The sequence below is a fragment of the Phoenix dactylifera genome, chromosome 13 (genome assembly GCF_051530095.1).
Source record: "Phoenix dactylifera cultivar Ajwa chromosome 13, Ajwa_hap1_PhDact_Kaust_v1.1, whole genome shotgun sequence".
Classification (NCBI taxonomy): Eukaryota; Viridiplantae; Streptophyta; class Magnoliopsida; order Arecales; family Arecaceae; genus Phoenix; species Phoenix dactylifera.
In genome coordinates, this window is record NC_143202.1 from 28,592,785 (window position 1) to 28,617,568 (window position 24,784).

Here is a 24,784-nt window from a genome sequence, read left to right on the forward strand (position 1 = left end):
TGGGTTGAGAACCGAACTTTTTAGCAGGCCTCTTATCAAATGGACGGATGACAGCTAAACGCTGCAGTTTGTACAACGATCGCCCGACAATTCTGTACGTTGAAACCTGTTGGGCCAGGAGCACTGCTTGACAATGCTGTACGTGCCTCATTGTAATTGCTGTAATCAAGCTCTTTACGGCACGAACGTTGCTTATCCAGCTTTATGCTTTTTAGGTGATCAAATGGTTTATGACAGCCAAATTAAGATCAGCATGGAGGAAATTCAGAGCAACGCGCCAGCGCCGGAAATAAAAAGGCAACTAGGAGTGCAAGTGCAATGAAGATATACTGCCGCTGCCTAATAGGAGTGTTTTCTCTTGTTAACCCAAATTCATGCCTCGTAAAAGTTGGCTTTATGGCATATATCAGGCTATCAGCACGAATAATCAGTTCGAAAGAGGTGTATGTTGCAACCTCTTTTTTATTTCTTTCCTTTGCCTTTCTTTATTTTATTGTTTTTAACTAATTACAAATTATTTTTGATACATTAAGAAACTATAACGACTAACGAGCAGCTAACCATAGCGAATTATTGACGAGGATAATTCTAAAACGTGATTAAATTGACAGGGGGCATACAACTACAACCTGAACCCAACCCTAATCCGAAAGGGCGGGTACAGCTACTTTATTTTCTTTTTGGCACTCCTGGCGCAGCTGCCCAGCCACCGGTCTGGCCCGCCTCTCGTCAACTACACGGTTGGCCACTGCTCGGGTCCTCCGCCACTCCCTCGCCGGTCCTCTCCTCCGGGCCTCCGGCCTCTCATTGCCCAGCCTCTTCGCTCCCACAAGACCTCCGCGGCCCCGCACGAGTTCTCGAAGCCGTGCGAGTTCCTGGGGAGCTGGACGCCGGCGGGCGGCCCCAGGGAGGCGGAGATGAGGCTGCAGAGGCAGGTGAAGCGGCTGCGGGGGGAGCACGCCTACGAGATGGAGCTGCAGCGGCAGGAGCACCAACGCAAGGACGACGCCCGCCGCGAGGCCGCCCGCCTCGCCAACGAGGAGAGAAAGACCGCCAAGGCCGCCGCCGCGGGCCCAGACCCGCGCAGCCGAGCGCGAGGCCTTCCAGGAGGAGTTCCGCCAAACTCTAGTACGTCCCCAGTCCTAATAGTTGAATCGAATTACTTTTTCTTTTTTAATATATTTGGATTAGATTGATTATGGATATGAAATTAGACATCTCTTGGAGTGATAAATGAAGGGAATGTATTCTGTGCAGGCACTCACTATCTTAATTTCGATTTCGGGATCTCATCCGTTATGCTGAAAGGTTCGTCCCATATCAGCCCCTCTCCTTTACTCGTAGTCGCATGCACCTCCTCATGGCTTTCGCCGCTCGTGTCTCTACCATCTCAATCGTATAGTTCTCGATCACTTCTGTCTCAGCAAGACTGCCTGATGTATACGGCTATTTCAGTTGAAATCCCTCCAGAAGATACCTCCAAATGCTATTAAATCAGATAATCTATCGATTTGTGTAGGAACTTATGGATTGCTCTAATATCGTAGTGGTAATCCTGCCCTTGAATTGTTCCATGCTTTCATTCCTTATCCTGATTTGAACTACGAGCTTCATTGAAATCTGTTCGTACCATCAATTGTACACCTGCTCTCTCCTCCCTGCCCACTCCAGGCATCTCAACTTACAGGGTTAGGGGTCTTTTTTTTTCAGACAAATAGATAGGTTTTGGATCATATGTTTTGCATTTTTCATATTCCCCAGATTCTTTATGCTGCATAGCTTGTGCTAAATTTGCTTTTATGGTCCACCTTATAGATGTTGTAAGGGGATCAGATTTCATTTTATGTTGTTAAAAGTAAGTGGAGACCCTGAGAATGAGATGTTTGAGTATTCTGCTGTTCTCTATGAAAGACATTATCTAAAGCATTGGGGGAGTACACATGGACTCTTGCTCCTGGATGCAGATTCTGTCTAGCCTGAATTGCAAATAGTTGTGGCCACAGAGGGCTAGATTCACGTTTGGGAGTGGGAGCAGTGCTCCAGAAGGATTAAGATCCAGATTGCTGAGAAGTGTCGGTAACCATAACCATGACCGCCATGATCTAGACTCGCCCAAACCATCGGAATTTGGATTGGTGTCCTGAATCCTTGTTCACTAGTCATTTCTATATTGGCCTACTTTGGTGTTATCGCGAGCTTTCATAGATCTTTTTTTGTAACTTCCATCCATGCCATCTTAGGTTTTTCCCTCCCTTCGTACATCCTTACATAGGGATTCTAGTACCTTAAATAGGGATTCTGGTACATCCAGAGGGTCATGAGGACCCCCAAGAGCAAACAAAAAAACAGAGGGCTATGTTCAAATAAAACCAACCCCTGTATCATGTGAATTAATCCTCCATTAGTCTGTTCTCAACTAATCATTGTACATGCTCATATCATCTTAATCGATTCTCTTTAGCTTGTTCACAATTCATGGAACTCCTATAGCTCGAATTCATCCGTTCGCTGCTCAGCCCCTTCTAGTTTTACCATGTCAAAAAGGATGTCCGAACTGTCTTTATGTAGGAGAGAATGGTTTTGAAATTGATTGTATCACCATAAGGTTCGAGGTCGTAAGTGCATAGTTCATAGGATTAAGTACAGTATACATAGGAGTACTGATGCTTGTCAGCTGTGGGCATTTCTCTCAAATGTTAGGGTTATTTTGTCAAGAACGGTCTTTTCAATTGTGCTCTCCCTCTTTCCTCCTCTCTCCTTGGTAGCTGCTTTTGGTAAGTTAGCTACTTGATGAACTCAACCATCTTCATATTGAAATAATTGTAGGAAGTTCATTAATTCAGGATTGTCTGCATGCACCATTATTTCAGGATTGTCTGCATGCACCAGACTTCAATGAGTATTGTCGGAGTGTTGAAATAAATACAAAGTATCAGAGGAGATTATGGCTATTGACTTCGGAAATGGTGGTGGTGGTTCTGTTTTTCTTCTATATGGCTGGAAAACAATTTTGATACCTGATTCCCAATTTTTTTTCATAAAAGGTGATATTGTATTCTATACCTGTTATTGCTTTGGTCATGTGCTCATCTAAGTTTGACTAATTGAGATGAAAGCTACTGCATAGGTAACAACTGTGGGCTCATCAAACTTATTAATCTTTAAAATTCAGATTAACCGAGACTCTGCGATATTAGGATTTGATGAATTCCACCTGCATATTAGGTGATTTATATTTTGCTAGGCACAATGCATTTAAAATTAGTAGGTATTCACATTCTTTGATTTCATGTTCATCTGACAACAGTTGAAAGAAAGAGGTAAGAAATTGGAAAGTTGGAAGGCAAACGAGAAAATGGAAGGAACCACAGAAGACTGAAGAGGAAGAGCTTTTGCGTCAGCAGAGTTCAATATGGATTTCAGAGGAGAACTTGTACAAGAGAATATTAGAGGCAATAGTCAATTCAACGCCACTGTAGTCCAATTTGAAACTTGCCGAAGTTGTTTCCTGGTTTGTTACCCTTTTCATACTTGTAAATTACTGCATATATCAAATTCAATGCTCTTTGCTGCTTTGCTTTATCCAACCTCTCTCTCTCATTTGAATGTGTAAGATGGTCGAGATCCATGACATCAAGATTTATGTGCCTAATTAAACAATTCTAAACCACATTTGGACTTTTCATGTAAAAAGGGTTGTATGTCTTTCAAGTGGATTTTACATTTTCTATCGCTTTATTATCATATATTGCAATAGTATAACATTGTTTGGAATCAATTATCTTGCCTTTAAAGGATTAAGGTTTAACTTCATCCCCAAATTAAGTCTTGAACCAGTTTAAAGCACTCTAAGACCAATTTCCAAGCACATCTTAAATTCATAGCAGATAGCATGTGCATCCCAATAAATGTGGCTAACATGTAAAGTATGTGAATGAATTTATCAAGAGTCTCAGTTTGAGGACCAAAATAGCATTTAGACAGCATTTTTTTTTTTGCAGTGGTAGCCATTAATAGGAGCATTGGTAAATTCTCTTGTATCAGGTATTTATTTGATGAGTACCGAATCTACTATGGTCCCAGTGATTTTACGTATATGGCTAGAGATTTGTTTCGATGGTATTACATTAAACAATTTAATTGGAAAACAATTTTTTATGAAATATTGTGCAAAAACATTCTCGGATCAAAATTTAGTCTTTGCGGACAAGGGAAAATATCTTTGTATGAAGTATCTCACCTTACAATTCTCAATAATATTTACACATGAACCTTTGGAGGTTAGTCATAGTCATATTCAATTCTCAACTTTTCTTTTCTTTTTTTTTGTTTTTTTGCTGAAAAGCATGCTGTTTCATATTTCTAAAAAGTATGTAAATAATTTGATTTTAGAAACAGAAATAATTCAGACATGTTTTCTTATTCCTTATAGTGGTTTTAATTAAGATTGATTTAAATGGAGGTAGAAAAATACAGGTGAAAGGTCTTATCAAAAACAAATCTTTTTTCTGAAAGTTAAAAAAAAAATTAAAGATCTTAGTAAGACTAAGAAAATAGAGAAATAAAAGGCTTAGCTTCATCTTCTACATGTTCTTGTAATTTTTAATATAATGAAATCGTAAAGGATCCTGAAATAATCATATATGTATAATGGAGTTGTAAAGTAACCTGAAATAAACATATCCCACTGTAGTACTTTGATGGGTTTGTGACTTTCCTTGCAAGCGAGCAACACCTTATGGATGTTGTATAGTTATATAGACTAGTTCTTGGCCAGTTGTCCTTTTGATCTTTTTGATGGGGACAGTTATCCTGTTATTATCTTTGGGCTCAGATATTCCTGTTGGAGTTGACATCAGTGGTGGATGTTCGGGCGAGTTTTCTGTCCATAAAGAAGGATTCTTTTGGTGGCCGATTCTCAGTGTAATGCGGGAGATGGCTTCGGCAAGTGACCTTTATTGATAATTCTGCTGAACCTTCATCCGGAGGGTTTTCATTTTGGAGATTTAGCTGTTCGTAAGCTTCATGTTGGTATGTCCTCACTTCTACCATCTTTATTTCTCGCATCAGCTATCACTCTGGTATGGTATCCGCACCTGGAACAGATGGGTTTGCCCTGCTCCTTCCAAATGGTTATGATGGCTTCGGCGGAGCTTCATAGGGTTGGCTATGTTGGAGCGTTGCCTGGTCCATATTAATCATTTTGGGTTGCCCATGGCTGGGAATTATGAGGTTGATTTCTCCTGGTCATAGCGAAGTTTCTGATGCCTGTAGTAAATGGCTCTAGGAAAATTTACCGTAGTCTTTGCGTTGATTATTAATTAGTTTTATCTTCCACTATCGTAAGTAGCAAAACAGAGGCGCAGGAGATTGTGCGGCAACGAAAATAAAGTAATAGAAATAGATGCAAATAAAAAAAATAAATCAATATTTATTACTAGAGGAGTCTGGATGAAGTGAAGCAACCAGCGGCATCCAGATCGATGGTTATTCTTCATTTTTTTTGCCAGGGGATCAGGTTGCTCCCTCATGGATGCTTCGACTACCATGCTCTGGAGCACAGGGAGGTCGAGCTTTGCTATAAGAGGCTCGGCATTTCTGGGATGTTACTACTGGCAAAGGCGAGGGAAGCAATCGTCCGAACCTCAGGTTAGAGGCCACCTCGTCTCAAACCCCTGGCGGCGCGTTGTACGTTTAGAGTGAACATGAGCGCGAACATGGTCCATGAGCAAATTAGCGGCGCTCCCGATCCATATTAGAGGTCAAGAAAAGGGTCGTTATTTCTGGGAAATGGTCGTGATCCAACTAGCCGTGGACCTGATCCGCGGAGGCCAACAACATGGGGCAGAAAAGGCTCGTTATTTCTGGGAAGTGTTTCCGTGGACGTTAAACCGGCAAATTCGGCAATGGAGGCCAGCTGGTTTCAAACCCCCGGTAGCAGGACGCATCCCACCTCTAGCTTGAGACCACGATCATCATCAAACCAGCACTACCCCCTGAGGTGTGGGTAGTCGATGACCTATATACCATGCGACGCTGGACTTGGCAGGGCACCGCCTTTTGAGAACGAGGACGTTGCATGGAGTCGGAAGCTTAATCGCGGGATCCGGAAAAGCTAATCAGACACGTATGATCCGACCCATCCTTCTCGCTCGCTCGCTCGCGTATCTTTCGAATCTTTCCTTTGTCCTTTTGTTCCCTGCTTTATCTCCTAGGGCAATGAGAAGGGTACGACGCTTGGCCCGTGTCCCCCGGCCCACGTCCTCTCGATTGAGCGTGCGAGCGAGCGTGGAGCAGCGAGCCCCCACCCCCCGACCCCATTCGGCTGTGCGTGGGAAGCGTGTCGGCCAGTAACCTGTTGGCCCATCGCGTGCCCGATGGCATGTGTTGCTTTCGCGGTTGGTTAGGCGGAAACCGCGGCGCTGCTCCCTCCCTACTTTTGTCGCTTATGGTACGGTAGCAGCAGGGCACCGAGTTGGCCGGTACCATCCACGGCCATTCCATTTTATTCTTCAGTATCAATGAATGCTGGTTGTTAATAGCAAACGATTGAAGTGGGTTCAGTCAGCGTTCTATAGAGCAATACACGATCACAATTTCGTCTACTTCCTGTTCAATAATTAGAGGTACGAACAGTTTGCTAATGTACGTATGGCCAGGCACCAATCTACGCCTTACTCAGCTCAACATTCTTTTCTTGGCTGTTGGGGATTTACGCAGTACACGAAGATCGCGGCGATAGTGGCAGGATCCATGTGCCAGCTTACCGATCACTGCAGACGGGCGGAGCGGAGATCGAAACGGTCTTTTCTGTCTCGTTATACCACTGAATGAATCGACTTGCTTATGTATCTCTTGTAGATATAACCTCTACAGATTGTACGACTGGCGTAGCAGGTAATTAAGGTGCATCCTTGGTTGAGAGCTTTTAACTTTTAACCTTAGTCTTCTTTTTTTTTCTCCTTTTTTTGTGTAAGATGAGGTAGGGAGTGATATATAAATAAGAAGTTGCGGGTGGCGGCTATGAAATGTTTTTCTTGGACAATAAACACTGCTTAGTTTAAATAAATAGGCCTTCATAATCTACAAAATAGCATCGAAGGACAGAGACGCGGCCAGGTTAAGCGTATGGCGAAAAGAGAGAACAGAAGGGATGTGTAAAGCAGCACGCCCTAGCACTAGCAGGCGAGGGAATATGATGCGCTGGTAACAATGGAAGAGAAAAGGTGGCAGGGAGTGGCATCATCATTTCACCGGACGACACTTCTTCTCTAATAATTCATCATCCTCACTCATGACCATTCCTTTTCGTGACTTCTAATCATAAGCCCCACTGGCGGGAGGGAGAAGAGCAGACATTAGTGAAGCAAGGATTTCCTACCGTTCTTCTTCTTTTAAGAATAAAAGGGATCAGTTAAGCAAGGTAACGAATCCCCAGCAACACAAGAGTCCAAGATCCCCAGATAACAATGCCTGCAGCCTTACCGGCGTAGCAGCGGCAACAGCAAAGTTGTTGGATAGATGGCGAGAGCCCCATAGAACAGTCTCTCTCCAATGGTAGGCTTTTTTAAGAGCAGCAGACGTGGCCTTCCTTTCTTCTTTGTTTTGAAACTTGAAACAAAGAAAAGTTTATACGCTCCTTGGTCTTAGCCTTGGTCCCTCCCACTCCCACTCCCACTCCCACTTCTCCGTCTCGTTCGCCTTTCTTCATGACTTCGTCTCTCCTACTGGTACTACTGCTATCTTCTCCCCTTGTGATGGCGGTGGCGGGGCCCGGGCCCCGGTCCCAGCCCCAGCAACAGCCCCAGCCCAGCGACACGGACGCTCTGACCATCTTCCGGTCAAGCACCGACACCCACGGTAACCTGGCCGCTAACTGGAGCACTCCCGACGCCTGCACCGGCCGGTGGCGCGGCGTCGGTTGCTCCGGCGGGAGGGTAACGTCGCTCGCCCTCCCCTTCCTCGACCTCCGGGGCCCCATTGCCCCGCTCTCCCACCTGGACCAGCTCCGCCGCCTCGACCTCCACGGCAACCGCCTCAACGGCACCCTCCTCCCCCTCATCCCCGCCCTCCCCAACCTCAAGCTCCTTTACCTCTCCCAGAACGACCTTTCCGGGGACATCCCGCCCGCCGTCGGCCGCCTCACGCGCCTTCTCCGTCTCGACCTCTCCAGCAACGACCTCCGCGGGCCCATCCCGGGCGACGCCCTCGCCAACCTCACCCGCCTACTCACCCTCCGCCTCCAGAACAACCTCCTCTCTGGCCGCCTCCCGGATCTGTCCGCGGCCCTCCCCCGCCTCGTGGACTTCAACGCCTCCAACAACAATCTCTACGGGAGAGTTCCCGACGGCATGCACACCCGCTTCGGGGCGGCCTCCTTCGCCGGCAACGCGGGCCTCTGCGGGCCCACCCCTCCACTGCCGCCCTGCTCATTCATGCCGCGCGAGTCTCCTCCCTCCTCTTCCTCCTCTCCTCAGTCGGTGGTGCCCTCCAACCCCAGCACCAGACCGAGCGCCTCTTCTAACGCCGGCGCCGTCATGGAGGGCGGAGGAGGAGAGGGAGGAAGGCGCAACGGAGAGGGGCTGAGCAGGGGCACGATCGTCGGCATCGCCGTCGGGAATGCCGTGTTCCTGCTGGTGGCCCTGTCCCTGCTGTGTGGATTCCGCTGCTGCATCAGGCACCTGGAAGACAAGGATGGCAGCAAGATAGGCGGCGATGGCAGGGAGAGCGACCATCCCTCCACTCTGGAGGCGGCGGAGGAAGAGAAGAAAAGGAAAAAGGGCGGCAGAGACAGCGATGGCGGAGAGAGTGACGAGGCGGCGGCGCGGCAGAGCAAGCTGGTGTTCTTTGAAGAGGAGGAGGTGGAGGAGGACGGCAGCGGGGGGAAGAGGGGGAGGAGAAAGCGTGGAAGCAAGCGTTTCGAGCTGGAGGAGCTGCTGCGGGCGTCGGCGGAGATGCTGGGGAAGGGGAGCCTGGGGACGGTGTACCGGGCGGTGCTGGAGGACGGGTGCATGGTGGCGGTGAAGCGGCTCAAGGATGCCAACCCCTGCTGCCGCGCCGACTTCCACAAGTACATGGACCTTATTGGTCGGCTGCGCCGCCCCAACCTCGTCCGCCTCCGGGCCTACTACTACGCCAGGCAGGAGAAACTCCTCATCTACGACTACCTCCCCAACGGCAGCTTCCACTCTCGCCTCCATGGTACCACTTCACTTTTCCGTAACTTACCTTACGATACCTCTTGCCGCTGCTGCTTCTGCTGCCGGCGGCGGCGGCGGCGGCGGTTAATAATTAATTGACGTCTTCATCATCATCCATCATTAATCATCAATGGATGGTCTAAATTAGATCGACCACATCCCATCCTCTCCTCTCCCGTTAAATTGAATTCCTTGATCAATCGTACGCACTCTCTATAGGCAATCGGGGTCCCGGGAGGATCCCGCTGGACTGGACGACCAGGATAAGCCTGGTGCTGGGGGCGGCGCGGGGGCTAGCGTGCATCCACGAGGAGTATGTGTCGTCTAAGATCCCCCACGGCAACGTCAAATCCTCCAACGTGCTGCTGGACAAGAACGGCGCCGCCTGCGTGGCCGACTTCGGGCTGGCGCTGCTGCTGAGCCCGGCCCACGCCACCGCCCGCCTCGGGGGCTACCGGGCACCCGAGCAGACCGACACCAGGCGCCTTTCCCAGGAGGCCGACGTCTACGCCTTCGGGGTGCTCATCCTCGAGGTCCTCACGGGGAGGGCGCCGGCCCCCCACCCTCCTCCTCCTGCTCCTGATTCTCATCATCATCATCCTAATGATGACAACAACATTACTAATAGCAGCAGCAACGGCATCATCGGCGTCAGCCTGCCGGAATGGGTGCGGTCGGTGGTGCGGGAGGAGTGGACGGCGGAGGTGTTCGACGCCGAGCTGCTGCGGTACAAGAACATCGAGGAGGAGATGGTGGCCATGCTCCACGTGGGACTGGCCTGCGTGGCCCACGAGCCCGACCGGAGGCCGGCCATGTCGGAGGTGGTCAAGATGATCGAGGACATCAGGGTGGAGCAGTCGCCGCTCCCGGAGGAGGACTTCGACGAGTCTCGCGTCTCCTTCTCGCCTTCGATCGCCACCGCTACCGAGGACGGTCGCCTCAGCTACTGAACTCTATTCCATCTCTCCATCCATCCGTGCAGTTTTGCCGTCTTGTCATAATGGGGAGCAGTGCCGCCTCTCGAGAAAATGTCGTCTCTTGCTTTCGTTGCCCATCTGGTTATCAACCAGCCCTGTCCTCTATGGAATGCTTTACCTTGAACCAAGGTTTCTGACTTCAATTTGCTATATATATATAAAAAAAAACTGCATCAGAACTCTGCAACTACGGCTACTTGGAGCAAACGATTTGGTTGGACTTTCACTATTAACTTTTTTTTTTTTTTTTTTTGGACTGAACGACTTCCCCCATAGTTTTAACTGAAAGCGAAATGACATTTTTTTGTTATATTTTATTTTGCTTCTTTAGGTATGCACATAATAGCTCGCTTTTGACCTTGCTGTTTCACAAATTCACGTAATTACTAATTTATTGGGCTAGAATTAGGAAACCGCAGCCTGGCAACACTGGTTGTCTTTAAACTAAGGACATAAGTGGCATTATCATGTTTATCCTGAACTTCAATTTAGTTCAACCAAATTATCAAATTTGCAAAATTTAACAATTGAAATCCGGCTAGACTTTCATTAGATGGTTACGTGTTATCATATGCTGTTGAATAGTTATTAATGTGGAAGGTGTCAATGCTCACTCTCTTTTGCCGCCTCCATCAATGTTTTTTTTTTTCCGGCTAAAACCCTCCATCAGTGTTTTCGCCTTCACCTCCAGTTTACTCGCTGCCACTGCCGCCCGTTTACTCTCCACCATCACAGCTGCTGTCCCCATCTCTATATCTTCCAATGCCTTCTTCACCACCACCACCTTCATCTCTATCACTGTCTTCCCCTCTGCTACCATCTGCTTCTCTGCCAGCATCCTTTCTCTACCTTCTCCATCCCCATCCTTGCTGCTGCCTTCTTTGCCATCGCCTTCGTCACCTTCACCCATCTACTATGTTAGGTTTCCACCACCCAACTCGCCGCCACCATTGCCGTCGTTCCATTTTCTACTTCCACCACCTCCCAACCCGCATGATGCTTCGTCGCTTCCTTACCCGTCTCCACCACCACCACCACCTCAACTTTTGCCGTCTCTTCCACCTCATTTACTACCTCCAACGGCTAATTCAGCAACACCTCATGTTTATTGTTACCCATCAACGCCACCACCTCCGATGATCTTACCACCTCCACCTTCTAATTTTTTCTTCCTCTCCACTTTTATGTATTGAGCCACCCTCGCTACCATTATCCTCCATACATATAGCCACCGCCACCATCGTCGTCGCCACCATCACCACCTATATATTACGTCCCGCCACCACCTTTTCAACCCCTGTCAACACCGGTATGCTATGCTTCTCAACCATCCCCCTCACCATTGTTGCCCGCCGTCACCATCTCCACCACCACCAGTCCACTATGAGCCATCACCATGACCTTCACCTCCACCACCTCCACACCCTTGCCATCATACATCACCACCACAACCCTCTCCTCTGCCAGCTTTGCCCCATTACCAATATTAGTCACTACCCCCACCTAGGCCTTTGCCTCAGCCATCCTCAAAACCATGTGAAACTCCATGACGGCCACCGCCTCCCCCTCCGCCCCCTCAACCATCCGAGGCTCCTTCATGACTACTACCATCTTCCCCAGCACTTTCTCCGCTGCACGAAGGCCCATTACCGCTTGTTATTGGAATCTCATACACATCACCTCCACCTCCATTTTTGAAACTAAAAAAGTGGTCCAGAAAGCCCGAGGCCCAGCCCAAATTCTTGAAGTCCGATAAATAGCGGGTCAGGCCTGAGAAGTAGGCTTGAAGGCAAGGCTGGGCCACATAGCTAAGGCCAACCCGAACTCAGCCCGATCCGGCCCGTAAACCAGTCTGCCAACAACTTGATATTCGACTCACTGCATGAGCACAACCTTGTGGAGGAACCATCAGTCAGCAAAACCATTCGACCAAAATATATTCACATAAAAATAATATTTTAATGATTTTAAAAATGTTTTTTCTATTCACATAAGAATAATATTTTTCTCATTTTTCCTTTTTCTTTTGTTTTTTTTTTTGAGAGAGATATAGTCCCTTTACAATTTTCCGGATTCAAATAATTTAGAATGCATGATTTTAGGCTCAAAACAAAACTTCAACTTACTGGGGTAATTTAAATCCTAAAATTTTCGTTCCTGATGCAGCCCCAGCGTGGCAGATTTATCAGTTGGCTTTTGTGCTAAATTTCCTGGATGAAGGATTTTAACAGGACTCTCACCTAGAAAACAACCATCCAGACACGAGAGACTCTCACCTAGAAAACAGACATCCAGACACGAGAAAGGAATTTAAAGGAAGGTACATGAAATCAACCCCACTGAAAAAGAACCATACTTCTAATCCATCCTTAAGAAGTCCAGGAGACTTTAACATTTACTGTTTCTGTCTAGGGCTCCTCCCGATCAACCAGTTTGTACCATACACTAAAATAATTTACAACAAAATTTAATAAACACAGTGCAATAAAACTTTATTTTCACCAGAAACTTGGTGGTGGTGGGAATTTAACATAAGTTGACATATTCGTACAACCTGCAACAAAATTATCACATTGCACAAAGGTGACAATTTTGTATCTGCCAATCTCTCTCTGACACAATCATTGTCTTAACTCATGATGGAAGCATGAGACAGACAGACAAAGAAGCCCGTGTAACCTGAAGCACAGACAAAAAGTCGGAAGCATAAAATGAACTTGCTGTGAAAAATGGCTCGATGATTACATGGATTTCCAAGTTTACCTTTGATAGGCAAAGAATTATATACCATCAGCTAATTCCCCCGGTCTGGTCAACTAGAGTACCGACTTGGTCCCCACATAGTGCACTTGAAATGTTTCCAGGCTCCAACAGATTAAAGAGAACAACTGCAAGACAAAAATAAGACCACACTGTTGTTAAGATTCAAATATGAAACAGAATAAGAGGGAAGAAAAATAACCTGGAATGTTGTTTTCCTCGCAAAATGTAATTGCTGTCATATCCATGGCGGTGAAGCCTCTAGAAACCAATTCCCTGAATGAAATGTGCTCAAATGCAACATTATTGCTGTTTCTGGAATTACAGTCATAAACATCATCGGCAGTAGTACCTTTTAGAACAACATCTGCATTAACTGTCCCAAAGACAATACATCAGAATACCTTCCCTGACACCAAGGTGAGTCAAGGAGGAGAAAGTAAGGGCGTGCACAAACTTTCAAATTAAGATATCTAAAGTTTGGGTATTTTTTGTTATGTGCATGAGAACATACTTTCAGAAGCTCTCAAGGCAGCTGCTGTGTCATTGCTGAAAAGTGGATTTCCTGTCCCAGCACCAATTCCACCAAATATAACAACCCTTCCTTTTTCAAGATGACGGATAGCTCGTCGCCTTATGTATGGTTCCGCAATCTCTTGCATCATTAATGCAGTCTGTACACGTGTTTCGACGCCAATCTTCTCCAATGATGCTTGAAGCAATATAGCATTCATTACTGATGCCATCATACTGTAATTCACACACTGAAAAGGTTAACTATTCTCTGGGTACCAGAGAGCTTCCATATCTAAGCATTGCACTGGCAGAAAACATTCAAGTACATTAGTGAATAGGCATACATACATTTGTCCTGCAGTTAAACTTTTCTGTCGGATGACATCAATTACCCTACAACCAATCAACTTTGCTCTCAAATTCTTCATGTCACTGGTCTGTTTTCTTGGCCTCATCATATTGTGAATCTCCATTATGACGAATCATTTTTTCAAGTCACCCACATAAATATTTAGAGCTTTTCGCAATGATTGGAGCACAAGTTATTCTAACTAAAAAAAAGGCATCCTAGTGCATGAGGCTACCACCACTGTAGAGTTTAAGGAGGGTCAGATATATGCAATCTTATATGGAGAAGCTATTCAATATTTTGAGCCCATGACACCCAGGTCACAATGGAGCAACTTTACCGTTTCACTAATGTTGTTTCCAACTTGTGCCATTTACTATTCATCTAAATACCCATTGTCACCATTTGTTGCTTCCATGGTATTGGTGTGGCCATGTCTAACTTGTTCCTCTCTCTCTACTAGTTTGCTTTCAACAAATATCATACATTCATTTATCTTACTAATCAACTACAGAAACTGGTTTATCTTTAAGCTTGAACACCCCCCCCCCCCAACCTAAGCCCCCTCTCTTTTCATGGTTGTGCATAGCCACAGTTATCGCAATTCAATCCTATAAACTTGTAAACAATACCATCCAATTTCAATCATATTCATACTTTGAATGTCAAACTAACTACTCTATGTTTCTTGTCCCCTCGTGGTTTATTGTTCAATGCATGGTCAGTACATCTCCCTCATGACAAATTCTCAGTGTGAGATCCACCATGAGATTGGGATTGAGGATTTGACACTGTAAGATATATTTAATGAAGTCAAGCGTACATAATAATTTACAGCAATAATACATTGCCCATTGTTTAATTATTTTTGTCAACCTTAAAACATGGTCCATATGTATAAAGTTTGTGAATAAATGTACATGTAATGTGATGCCACTGCCATCAGGTGTAAATTTAGTAATATTGATTTCGTTGCCCATGAAAAATATGCGAAATATTCTAAAACTGGCTTCTCATAATTCAGAATACAATAAATGGGTCCACTATAAATTCATAATAAATCTGAATTTCATCACCCCTTTTAATTTATCATGCATCTTTCTAAGGATGTTTTGCAGAAATCACCCACTTTATTTGTGTTTCTGCAGATCCAGACCGCTTCTATTTTCTGCAAGGGTAACCTGTTCTTAAATTTTTTGGATGCTTTTGCCCCTGGCTGCACAGATTTGCTCCAACCCGTAAGTGCCCATTGTGTGCTCAACAAGTATGTGCATTTAATTCAATATTAAAATATGTGCATTCATACAAAAAAAAAGTGCATTCACTATAAGAAATATTTGCATTCAACTCCACCTAAATGCATCCACTGTGGCCAGTGGCAAAAGCATCCAAAAATTATAAAACTAGGTTATCATTGAAAATAAATAACTACAAGTGGCCGAATCTGCAAAAAAGGAAAATAATCAGCATTATCTTTTTTTGCAAACTTCCCTCAATATCAGTGTCAATAAAGAAGTTATTTGCATATAGTATGAAAGTGCACGGCAAACAATAACAGAAAAATTCAACATAAAAAAGTAAAAAAAAAAATATTAACATTAAAAGTACAATAGCAAATGTTTTACCTTATTTGATAGGTTGTGGCTCTATCAATGCCAGTTGCAGCTATCCAGCTGTCACTAGAAAAGAAATTTCTACCTCCAACAACAACTGCCACCTAATAAACACCACAAGCCAGATGGCATAATGAAATAGAATAATTGAGAAGCTTAGTGACAGAATGAGAATTCCATTGACATTCCACTAAATCTCAAGGAGAATCTAATCCCAAGGAGAATTTAGCATACCTCTACACCAACACGGCTAGCCATTGCAATTTCCCTAGCAATAAGCATGGTCACCTGAAGAGAAAGAACAAAATCCAACTTCAGGACTATATTCGTGCAGTATATCATGGTACAGTTGTATCTATGTGGTAGATTAAACAGTTATGTACTTTAGCCTTACAAGTATGACAGAATATAACAAACTTACCTTCGCATCAACATTCTGGGGACCGGCCCCAACTAATGCAGCACCACTAATTTTCAAAACCACTCTCTTCCACCTTGGATTTGTTAATGATTTCATTTTCGAGTTAATTGTTAAGTTTACAGGCCCAGAAGCAGCTGCTGGGTATCTGCACATGCAATTATCATCCTGTGTTAAAATGTCCTAAATTAGGAGAAAGTGTGCATGCACACACCCACAGACACATGCAAACATGCCTACGCACAGACACATGCTCGCACATACACACATGCATGTATATCTTGCAAAGAAATTACCAAAACAACATATGCATTAGTAGACTAATGAGAAAGGCATCCAAGGCATGACCAGAACTCATTGCATGATCAATGTTTCCCTCAAATTAAAATCAAGAAAAAAAAAGCAATCTCACTTCAAATAAGCATGTTTCTTTCTTTGGCAACGGTAGGAGAGACCAAGGAATATCTAATTGTCAGTTGCTAGAACTGCCAATGGGTGTACGAGCAGGTATAGTGCAGGTCTGAGGAAACGAATATCCTAAGAACACTTGGAGCAAGGAAGTGCCCAGGAAACAGGTGCAGATTGGAGTTTCCCAGATTTTCCGAAGCAGGTATGGTGCTCTAGGTGAAAGTTTCCTGCTAGTAAGAACTAATTACATGCTTAAAGTAGCCATCTCGAGCAATCTACTAGGCTAATGCTAGCAAACAGCCTAGCAAAGTCCCTGAACATGTGCACCTTGTTACTATTTACAACCCTTGTCCGGTGAGCCAATCCAGCTGCCATTGACTTCAAGTTTGACCAAAAGATCACTTGTCTTTTGAAAACAAAACAATTTACTGTATACTGGAACTGCACAAACTTGATAACATCTTCGGCGGCATTAGAACTCGACATTAGCAAGATCATAAAGTAGGCGGCGTAGTGAATGCATGGATAGGAAGATACCATATTATGAAACACATGAACTGGGAAAAAAAAATGAGCGAGTGCAAGTTGGCATAAACCTGAAGACAAGGACGTATCTAATTGTCTAAAATCTACATGCTTAAAGTTGGTGCAGTACAAATACAGGCTTCTTCTGTTGCAACAATCCAGATTACATCTATCTTCAAACATCTCACAAACAAGAAGCTAAGCATCAGTTTTACTTTATTTAAGGAAGGACCAATTTAAATTCCTCTGTAATGACCATAAGTTTGGGCTGTTGAAGGTTGAAAATTCAATAACTAAGAATGGAGATAAAACTCAGATAGCTATACTTGTAGTCTACTCAAAAACTGATATGAGTTAGTGTCATCTGTAATGCTTAGAATGACATAAGTTTGGCATTGACATCTAATAGCAACAAGTTTAAGCAAGGGATGGTACAACATCCACAAAAGAAAACTAAGAATACCTGTTGTGGAAGAAGTATTAGCCAAATAAGGGTAAAGAAGAGGAAACTTCTTCCAAAAGGAGCAAAAAGGAACGAAAGATAAAAGAAAGTTCTTGAAAACATCTCATCCCAAGCCAGACTCCATCCCTGGCTCACTCCATTAGACCTGAGCGAACCATATAGATTACATTTATCCCGGAGGCAATATTACTGAATCAGGTGGCTAACATAGACTTTCAAGGTGCATTACCTCCCATAACCTATCTTACAACATTCCAAATTCACCTTGAACAAAATGATTATGCTTGAAATTTTAGCTGCCAGAGTACGACCATTGAGTAATGCATGACAGAATAGCCTTTTGCCTTGTTTCTAGTCAAAAAAGAAATTATGCCAAGATAGCGAAACAGCACAGTTACTCTGAACTATGGACATCAAAAGTGCCATTGTATTGCCCAAGGATTAACAGCAAATATTATTAAAAAATAATGAGTATTGTTAATTAGGACATCTATTAATTACATGAATAAGAAATCATCTAACCTTTAACCTCATGCCACTTTATTTTTAAATTTAAAATTTGCATTTCTCCTTTAAGAAATCACTCAGACATGTCATCATGTATTGAAATTTGAAATAAAGGAACAACACCAGCCAACCTTGAGCAACCAAAAACATCAAGAAAAGCAAAATCTTATGAGGTCTGCAACATTCATGTTAAAATAATGCAGTGATGTACAGAGGCTCCATAACCACAAGCAGATAGTAATATCTACAAGGCATTCTTTTCCAAGAATTAAAAAGTATAGATTATCTAGATAATTTAATGGAAGTAACCACCTCAGTATCATTTCCATTATGGTCAAATTTAGAGAAACAACAAAGGAAACAAGCCAATGCGTGAGCTAGAAGTTTTTGAAAAGCGAGCAATAAGCCATGAGCAGAAGAGTATTTACCTAATGAGTGTGAAACTTTTGTCTACTAAAATTCGACATTCAGTATTAAAATGTATTTCCCGTGTGCTACTGGGGCTGGAAGTGGGTTGGGCTAGGTCGGGCTATGCCCCTACCCAAACCTGGCCCAAATTTTTTTGGGGGGCGTCAGACTAGGCTTAGACCTGAAATTTTTTGGATAATCCAAGCCTGAGCCCTGCCCCAATTACTCGTTTGGGCAAAAAATAGGTCCGGCCCAAACCCGATTGAAGTTTAATATTTGATAATATTGTTTCACAAGTAAATAAGCTAATTAAAAATTAGGCACTCTCCTATAATATAAGTAAATGATACATGATACATTATTCTTAGCTAAAGTATTCTCTCTAAATAACAACATATAAAAATAAATTGATTCGGAGCTGAATTCGAGCTTTGTTCGGGATCGGGCTTGGCCCGGGACCAAGCCAATGACATATCCGAGCACGGCCCAAAAAACAAATGGGCTTTACATTTAAGCCCCAACCCAGTATGAACTCTTTCGGGCCTTGCCCGAAGCCTGATCTAGCTTGATGGGCCTGGGCAGGCCCGAGCCCATTTCCAGCTGTAGGTGCTACTAATTGGGTCTTAAATGCTTCCCGTCATATATAGTTGGGGTGTCAATGGATCAGGTTGGATTGTGTTTGAATCAAATAAGAATAATAACACAAGCAACCTTGACCTAACCTCGATATCAAATTAGGACCTATCAACCCATACCCAACCATAGGTTGACTCCCATACCAAACTTGATCCACAAGATTGACTCATTACTTTGCTCTACATGGGCCAGCCCAATTCAACCCATTCCAAGGCAATCATATGGTGAACTGCCACATAATTGAAAGAAAAGATCATAGCCAATGAAGCGGTATGCGTGTGATTCACTGCGCAGCGCAAACATGGTATATGGGCGCATATGCAGCTACATACATGATTACACTTCTAAATATTTAAATTTAAAATATAAAAGTATATAAATGGTTAAAAAATTAGAAACAAATCAGAAAACTTAGAAAAATAAAAAGAAATTAAGTTTGCACATTTAAACTTTTTGAGACTTTGAAGCAAGGTTTGTAGCCTCAGTACCGGACCCTGTACTAGTACCATTCTATTACAATATCGGTATACAGTATGGTACGAGACGGCGAGACGTACCGAATATTAATATAGTACAAGATAGCAACACTGGTACGATAATAGCGGTACGGTACGAGATGGCAATACCGGTATAGTATGATACCGACCAGTATAGCAGACCTTGCTTTGGAGTGCGTATTCTAACATAACATGGCATGCTAACATAACATGACATGCTAACCTAATAAAATGACAATATCATCTTACAAAGTATAGATCATGCTCAAACTTGCAACAAAGAGTAAAGTTGCAACAAAGTATTGTTAGAGGTCGATAATAAAGTATAAACTTTGAAGCACATGCTTCATAAACAAAAGACGATGCATATAGTACTTAAGATATGCGGGTACATATGCAGTGTGTAGGTGCATATGTGGGTGCATGTGCAGTGTGCAGGTGCATTTGCAGGCGCATGTGTAGTGAGCACGTGCATATTCAGGCGCATGTGCAGTGTGCATATGCAAACCCCCAGGCACATGAGGCCCGCATATGGCTGGTGTGATGCAATGCACGAGCAACCTCTACATATGCAGCTAGATATGCAGCTGTAATGCGATGCTTTAACCTCTGGGTTAAGCGGGCTCACATAATAGAAATAAAAAGAGTATAACAAATAAAAATAGTGTATAGGAATTCAGAAAATTGTTGTATCTTAGATTAGATATTAGCTATTCATTTAATACGAACCATGTAGTTCATAGTTCTATAGTTATATCTATACCATTAGTTATATTAATTATATCTAGTATTAGTTCTAACTAATATAACTAACAATATAGAACTAGATATGACTAAATAAAAGTAATAGAATTCTATTTGTCTTATAGATAAATACTGTATGACTAATTGATAGAATTTTCATTCTATCATATTAATATAAACTGCTTTTTGACACAGTGATCCTAGCTCCATTTCAACTCTTTGAAGAGACATACCACTCTTCACAAGCTTATCCTATGGCCCATCACCAAATACTACTGCACCTAGACAAAAGTATACCCTAATGATTTGAGTCAGGCCAAATCTCTAATCCATGCCCAAGCCATCTAAATTCGGGTAAAAAAAAAAATCTGACCCTTTTCTGATCCAAAACGAAAAATCCCAAACAAAAACACAACCAAGACATGATCGGGTTGGGTCAGGTTTTTGGGTCTGGTCAGTTTTTTGTCGTCCTTAATATACAGTGAAAAATGGCAAGTGTAATGCATGTGATCGGTTCAAGAGTCAACAATGTTTAATGGATTTCTGTGATTTTATGAACGATTTTATGAACTGACCACACGTTTGAAATAATTAGTATGGCAAAAATGACCTATTTTAGTCATTTCACTTTTCTCAATTCACTCTTAAAAGAAAGAGTGAGAAAAAAACCCAAAACAAAGTATTACATTCTTTTTAAGGAAAAGGCATATTTGATATATACTTGTGAAACCCTCTATTAGGAGAAAGGAAAGGAAAATTTGATAGATCGTGATCCTAGAAATTAACAAATGTTATACGGAACATGCCACACACCAACGAAAATTTACATGCCATGCAAAATGCATTTAAGTAATTTATAAGGAAGGATAATGTGGTGGATGTTTTGCAGTCCCAAGAAAACCATAATATGGTGCTCACATGTGCCATATGCATGAACCTATAGGGAATAAAAGTCAATGTTTTCCTCTAAACATTTTAACCTATACAACTACAATCTAGTTCCTTTTCACTATCACACAGCCCTGCCCCCCTTCTCATTTCTGTATGCAATCAGAAACCCTCACTTTTCCCTTCTACTATCTTCATTTCTATCCAGACATTCTCTCTTGCTTTTCTCTATCAATCAGGCAGCAAGATAACCTCCACTATCCTTTTTGCTCTTCTTAATTGACTCTTCTATCTGTTACATCTTCTAGATTTTTTTAATCTATCCACTCTTTCTTCACTTTTATTTTTCTCATAATACAGTAGATATAGCAACACAATCCTTCTTCCTTCTTCTTAGTTCATTTTTTATTTTCTTTGAAGGCAATAGCAGCACGTCTGGCAACAATCAAATGTGAAAATGTTATTGCTCCTCCACGTTTTGCCTTTTTCTTCCCTTTCTTTATCAATCTCTATTATTCTTCCTAGTTTTCTGGTTTCTTTCTTCCCTTCTCAGCATGTCTGGCAACAATAGTAATGCAGGCAAAACATACTCTCAGATCAGCTCACAGCAACTGACAGAAATGGCAACAACCTACACAATATCTACTCTACTCTTTTTACACTGTTTAATAAAAAAATATCTTAGTGTGCATTATTTTGGACTAGTTGAGTTAGACAGGTTAGCAAAGGCCTAGAATTTCTTTGATTCTTTTGGTCTCTAGTTATGTAATTGTGACTAGGTTATTGTTATGACTTCTATTTTCACATTCTATCCCTGCATTAATTCCTTTTTAGAGGCTAAAGCATCTCTGTATTCCTGAGTTGTATTACATTCAGAGTTAACCATCCCTCCCCCTTGACCCCACCTCACTCTTTTTGCCTAATCCTGTTTGAGCTACAGCTGCTTCCCACACTCGTGGCAATTTTTTTGCATGAAAAGACCTTCCATCTGCTTCCTCCAAATATAGAACTCACTGTTTAGCTAGAAGCTAGTAATATGCCCTCCTATTTGAAGCATGACTCATGTTCACTCCCCTCTTCATCATGAATTATATCATTTCCATATGCTGCGTGATTGTTCTGCATTTTCTCTATATCTTCTGTTGGCATGTTCAAGATCCACCCTTCTGTTTATTGCTGATAACCAGTCAGAGCAACCACCATAATTAATTCATCATTATCACATCCAATTCATTCATAGTCTGGGGACTTGCATAACTTCTCAATAATTGGATAGAATAGATAGGCTGCTTTTGTTCATGAAAGGGGCCGTACTGGCCCCTAGAAATTTCAATGCAGCTATCGATCACTTGATGCCCAAAACTCATCTGGAGAGAATAAACGATGATTTCTTTTTACTGGGTATAATGGAAATACTCAAGAGAGTATACATTTTGGTAGCTCAATCGAACATCAGAATCTAGTCCTCTTTAGATGGAAAGAGGCGGGTAGGACCAAGCCATGTAACATGTAAGAAATGCAGGATTTTCACTAAGCATTAGCATAAAACAAGCCAGAGCGCAAGAAGAAAGAAAGAGTCGGACTGAACATTGACGATAGAATTAGGATGGAGAATAGAAGGGGAAGAGGAAGCAGGGACCTTTTCATCTGCCTTGTGACCACACCGGTGCCACCTAGGGCGCCGGACTTGTCTTCATCCCCAGCAGTCTTCGAGGAGGATGAGGAGGAGCCGACAATCTGCTCCATCTTCTTGAACCAGGGCCAGTGGCTGACGGCGAGGCCACCGCTGCTGAGGCGCTGGCACTCGACCTTGTAGCGCTTCTTGAGGTTGTCGATCTTGTTCTTGCACTGCTCCACGCTCTTGCCGGCCTTCTGCTTGTCACAGCGGTCGCTGACGATGGTGGCGACGTCCTCCCAGTCCCTCCCCCGCAGGTTCCCCCGGTTCAGCTGAACATATCTTTCCGTGTACGCGTCCAGGAGGTTGCCGATGGCCGTGTCGCTCCACTCCTCCCGGTCCTTGCGGTAGTCCCCGGAGGAGGACATGTGGCGGCCCTTCTTGGCCGCGCTGTTGTAGCAGTAGGGCGACTCCCCGTCACTGACATCGTCTCGGTCCTTGCGTTTGGGGTCCGGCCGGGAGGACGGCGGCGGGCCGTGGTGGTGGGGAAGGGGGCGGGAGGCGGGCGTGGCGGCCCCGCGGGACTTGCGCTCGGGGTTGTTGTTGGCGTCATCGTCGTCGTCGGGCTGCGGGGGGCCGAAGGGGTTGGCGTCGTCGGCGAAGCAGTGGTGGTGGGGGCTGACTTCTGGGAAGGCAGGGGCGCCCCCGGGGCGATTCGAGGCGTCGGTCTGGCTGAAGGCCTCGCCGAAGTCCTCGGGATCGTCGTGGCCGCCGCCGCCGACCCCCTTCTTGGGGCTGGAGATGGTGGCGAGTGGAGGTAGGGGGCGGGACTGGATGTGGAGCGCGCCTTTCGTCACGTAACGGTGGGCCGCCGCGAAAGCGCCCGCCTGCTGCTGCTGCGGCGGCGGTGGAGGCGGGGGCTGGGACTGGGCTTCGTCACCAAGAAGGGCGAAGTCGTCGTCGCAGGAGGCCATGGGGACGGTGGCGGCGTTAGGGTTAGGGTCAGGGTTCCCGGATCGAACCAGGCGGATGGAAGACGCGACGGGACGGGAGGCAGACGACGTTAGTAGCAGGGTGCCGGATCGTCCACGCGAGGCCACTTAAATGAGTAACGGTGGGAGCCGCCTGGGACTTATTATCTACGGAACCGTGACGGGATATGACGGCTCCGTTAAGCAACACCGCACACGTTTCCAGGGCGTAGGGCCCCGCAACGCAATACCCACCGCCCAGCATCGCCCACACCCCCTCCCCCCTTCCTCTCGCCCTCTCTGTGGGAAAATCAAAATCGGGGAAGAACGAGGCCATCTTGAGCAAAAAAAAAAAAAAAAAGAAAGAAAAAAAAAGAAAAAAAAGAATGAGGCCATTTTCCTCCGTGTAACTCGAATATATTGTATTTGCTTAAAAATTAAATTAAATTGGCTCCATCCAGATCTGACAAAATAGGATTCGATTCATCAACTCCACCCATGCTCAACCTACAACCTACAGTAAACAGATTTGAATTTAAGCTACGTAGGCTTGGATCATAAACAGATCAATTTATTTAAATTATTTAAAAAATGGATTCAAGTTCCAATCTCTCGACCTGTCTAATTTATTTAATAATTAAGTTATATTGGATTAAGCAGATTAAGCTATTAAATAGGTTAACAAATTATATAGATCAACATATTATACAAATTAAGGTTAACATGTTATATAGATTATATAGGTCAATAGACTACATAGGTTAATAGATTAAGCGGGTTAGTTATTTATTAACTAGATTTAGCAAAGCGGATCGGGTTACTTGTTTATTAAATATTACAAATTTAGGTTTCAAATTTTGATCCATTTTATCTTTAAAATCCCCTCATCCACTTCGAATGATCCATCACCGGGCCTCCCTCTCTTCTTCTTCCTTGTCTCCAGTGGCCAGCATGCCACCCCGCCCAAACACTGCAGCCCAAAATATCATCTTTCTCTCTTAAAATCTAATATTGCCTTGCCTCTCTTGTTTTAAGATCTATCGCGCTGTTTTCCATTGGAAACCACCGTTGTTAGCCGAGATTGTCTCCATCACCGCTTACCAGTGAGCCCACACCCTCTTGCCACCTCTGTTGGGGGAAAAATGGGACACTCAAAGCACATGGTCAAATCACCGAAGCCTGGTGACGAACGTGACGACAGCAAGCATACTCTCAGCAGTCACAACCTCAGAGCGTCCGACCTTAGAGCGCTCGATGTCGGCACCCACGACCCCAGAGCTCACGACCTC

At 44.0% G+C, this 24,784-nt stretch overlaps 2 protein-coding genes, 1 long non-coding RNA gene and 1 pseudogene across 8 annotated transcripts; 3 read left to right on the top strand and 1 right to left on the bottom strand.

The window, feature by feature from the left end:
- On the top strand, window positions 1–3,587 carry LOC103723837 (uncharacterized; annotated as a pseudogene). Its single transcript, XR_015972618.2, has 4 exons — window positions 1–138; window positions 216–441; window positions 612–1,128; window positions 3,308–3,587. The product of XR_015972618.2 is annotated as an uncharacterized LOC103723837 (transcript).
- LOC148700313 (uncharacterized) lies at window positions 2,657–3,048 on the top strand. Its single transcript, XR_015972536.1, has 2 exons — window positions 2,657–2,774; window positions 2,871–3,048. It is a non-coding gene; the product is annotated as an uncharacterized LOC148700313 (long non-coding RNA).
- A 3,766-nt stretch (window positions 3,588–7,353) lies between the features above and the next one.
- LOC103723838 (leucine-rich repeat receptor-like protein kinase PXC1) lies at window positions 7,354–10,367 on the top strand. Its single transcript, XM_039130670.3, has 2 exons — window positions 7,354–9,201; window positions 9,420–10,367. The coding sequence occupies exons 1-2, from the start codon at window positions 7,710–7,712 to the stop codon at window positions 10,148–10,150; spliced, it is 2,223 nt and encodes a 740-aa protein (XP_038986598.3). The 5' UTR covers window positions 7,354–7,709; the 3' UTR covers window positions 10,151–10,367.
- Window positions 10,368–12,643: 2,276 nt separating this feature from the next.
- On the bottom strand, window positions 12,644–23,889 carry LOC103723839 (uncharacterized). 5 transcript variants are annotated; one of them, XR_606713.5, is made up of 9 exons: window positions 22,549–23,814; window positions 15,837–15,981; window positions 15,650–15,703; window positions 15,428–15,519; window positions 13,452–13,687; window positions 13,290–13,313; window positions 13,140–13,213; window positions 12,941–13,065; window positions 12,644–12,856 (listed from the first exon to the last, which is right to left on the bottom strand). XR_606713.5 is itself a non-coding variant. In XM_008814896.5 (8 exons), the coding sequence occupies exons 1-7, from the start codon at window positions 23,496–23,498 to the stop codon at window positions 12,968–12,970; spliced, it is 1,749 nt and encodes a 582-aa protein (XP_008813118.1). In that variant the 5' UTR covers window positions 23,499–23,889; the 3' UTR covers window positions 12,644–12,856; window positions 12,941–12,967. The 5 variants fall into 5 exon arrangements, 3 of the variants coding, with proteins under 3 accessions (XP_008813118.1, XP_089783021.1, XP_088565707.1); XR_003383024.4 differs by having other exon boundaries at window positions 13,290–13,346; XM_008814896.5 differs by having other exon boundaries at window positions 13,140–13,313; window positions 22,549–23,889.
- Window positions 23,890–24,784: the final 895 nt, after the last annotated feature.

What these genes read in the sequence shown, in the direction of transcription:
- LOC103723838 (XM_039130670.3), top strand. Translation starts at nt 7,710, where the DNA reads ATGACTTCGTCTCTCCTACTGGTACTACTGCTATCTTCTCCCCTTGTG. An exon ending in CTTCCACTCTCGCCTCCATG is followed by an intron (nt 9,202 to 9,419) that starts GTACCACTTCAC and finishes CACTCTCTATAG; the next exon opens with GCAATCGGGGTCCCGGGAGG.
- LOC103723839 (XM_008814896.5), bottom strand. Translation starts at nt 23,498, where the DNA reads ATGGCCTCCTGCGACGACGACTTCGCCCTTCTTGGTGACGAAGCCCAG. An exon ending in CTAGCCGTGTTGGTGTAGAG is followed by an intron (nt 15,520 to 15,649) that starts GTATGCTAAATT and finishes GGTGTTTATTAG; the next exon opens with GTGGCAGTTGTTGTTGGAGG. An exon ending in CGAGGAAAACAACATTCCAG is followed by an intron (nt 13,066 to 13,139) that starts GTTATTTTTCTT and finishes TTTGTCTTGCAG; the next exon opens with TTGTTCTCTTTAATCTGTTG.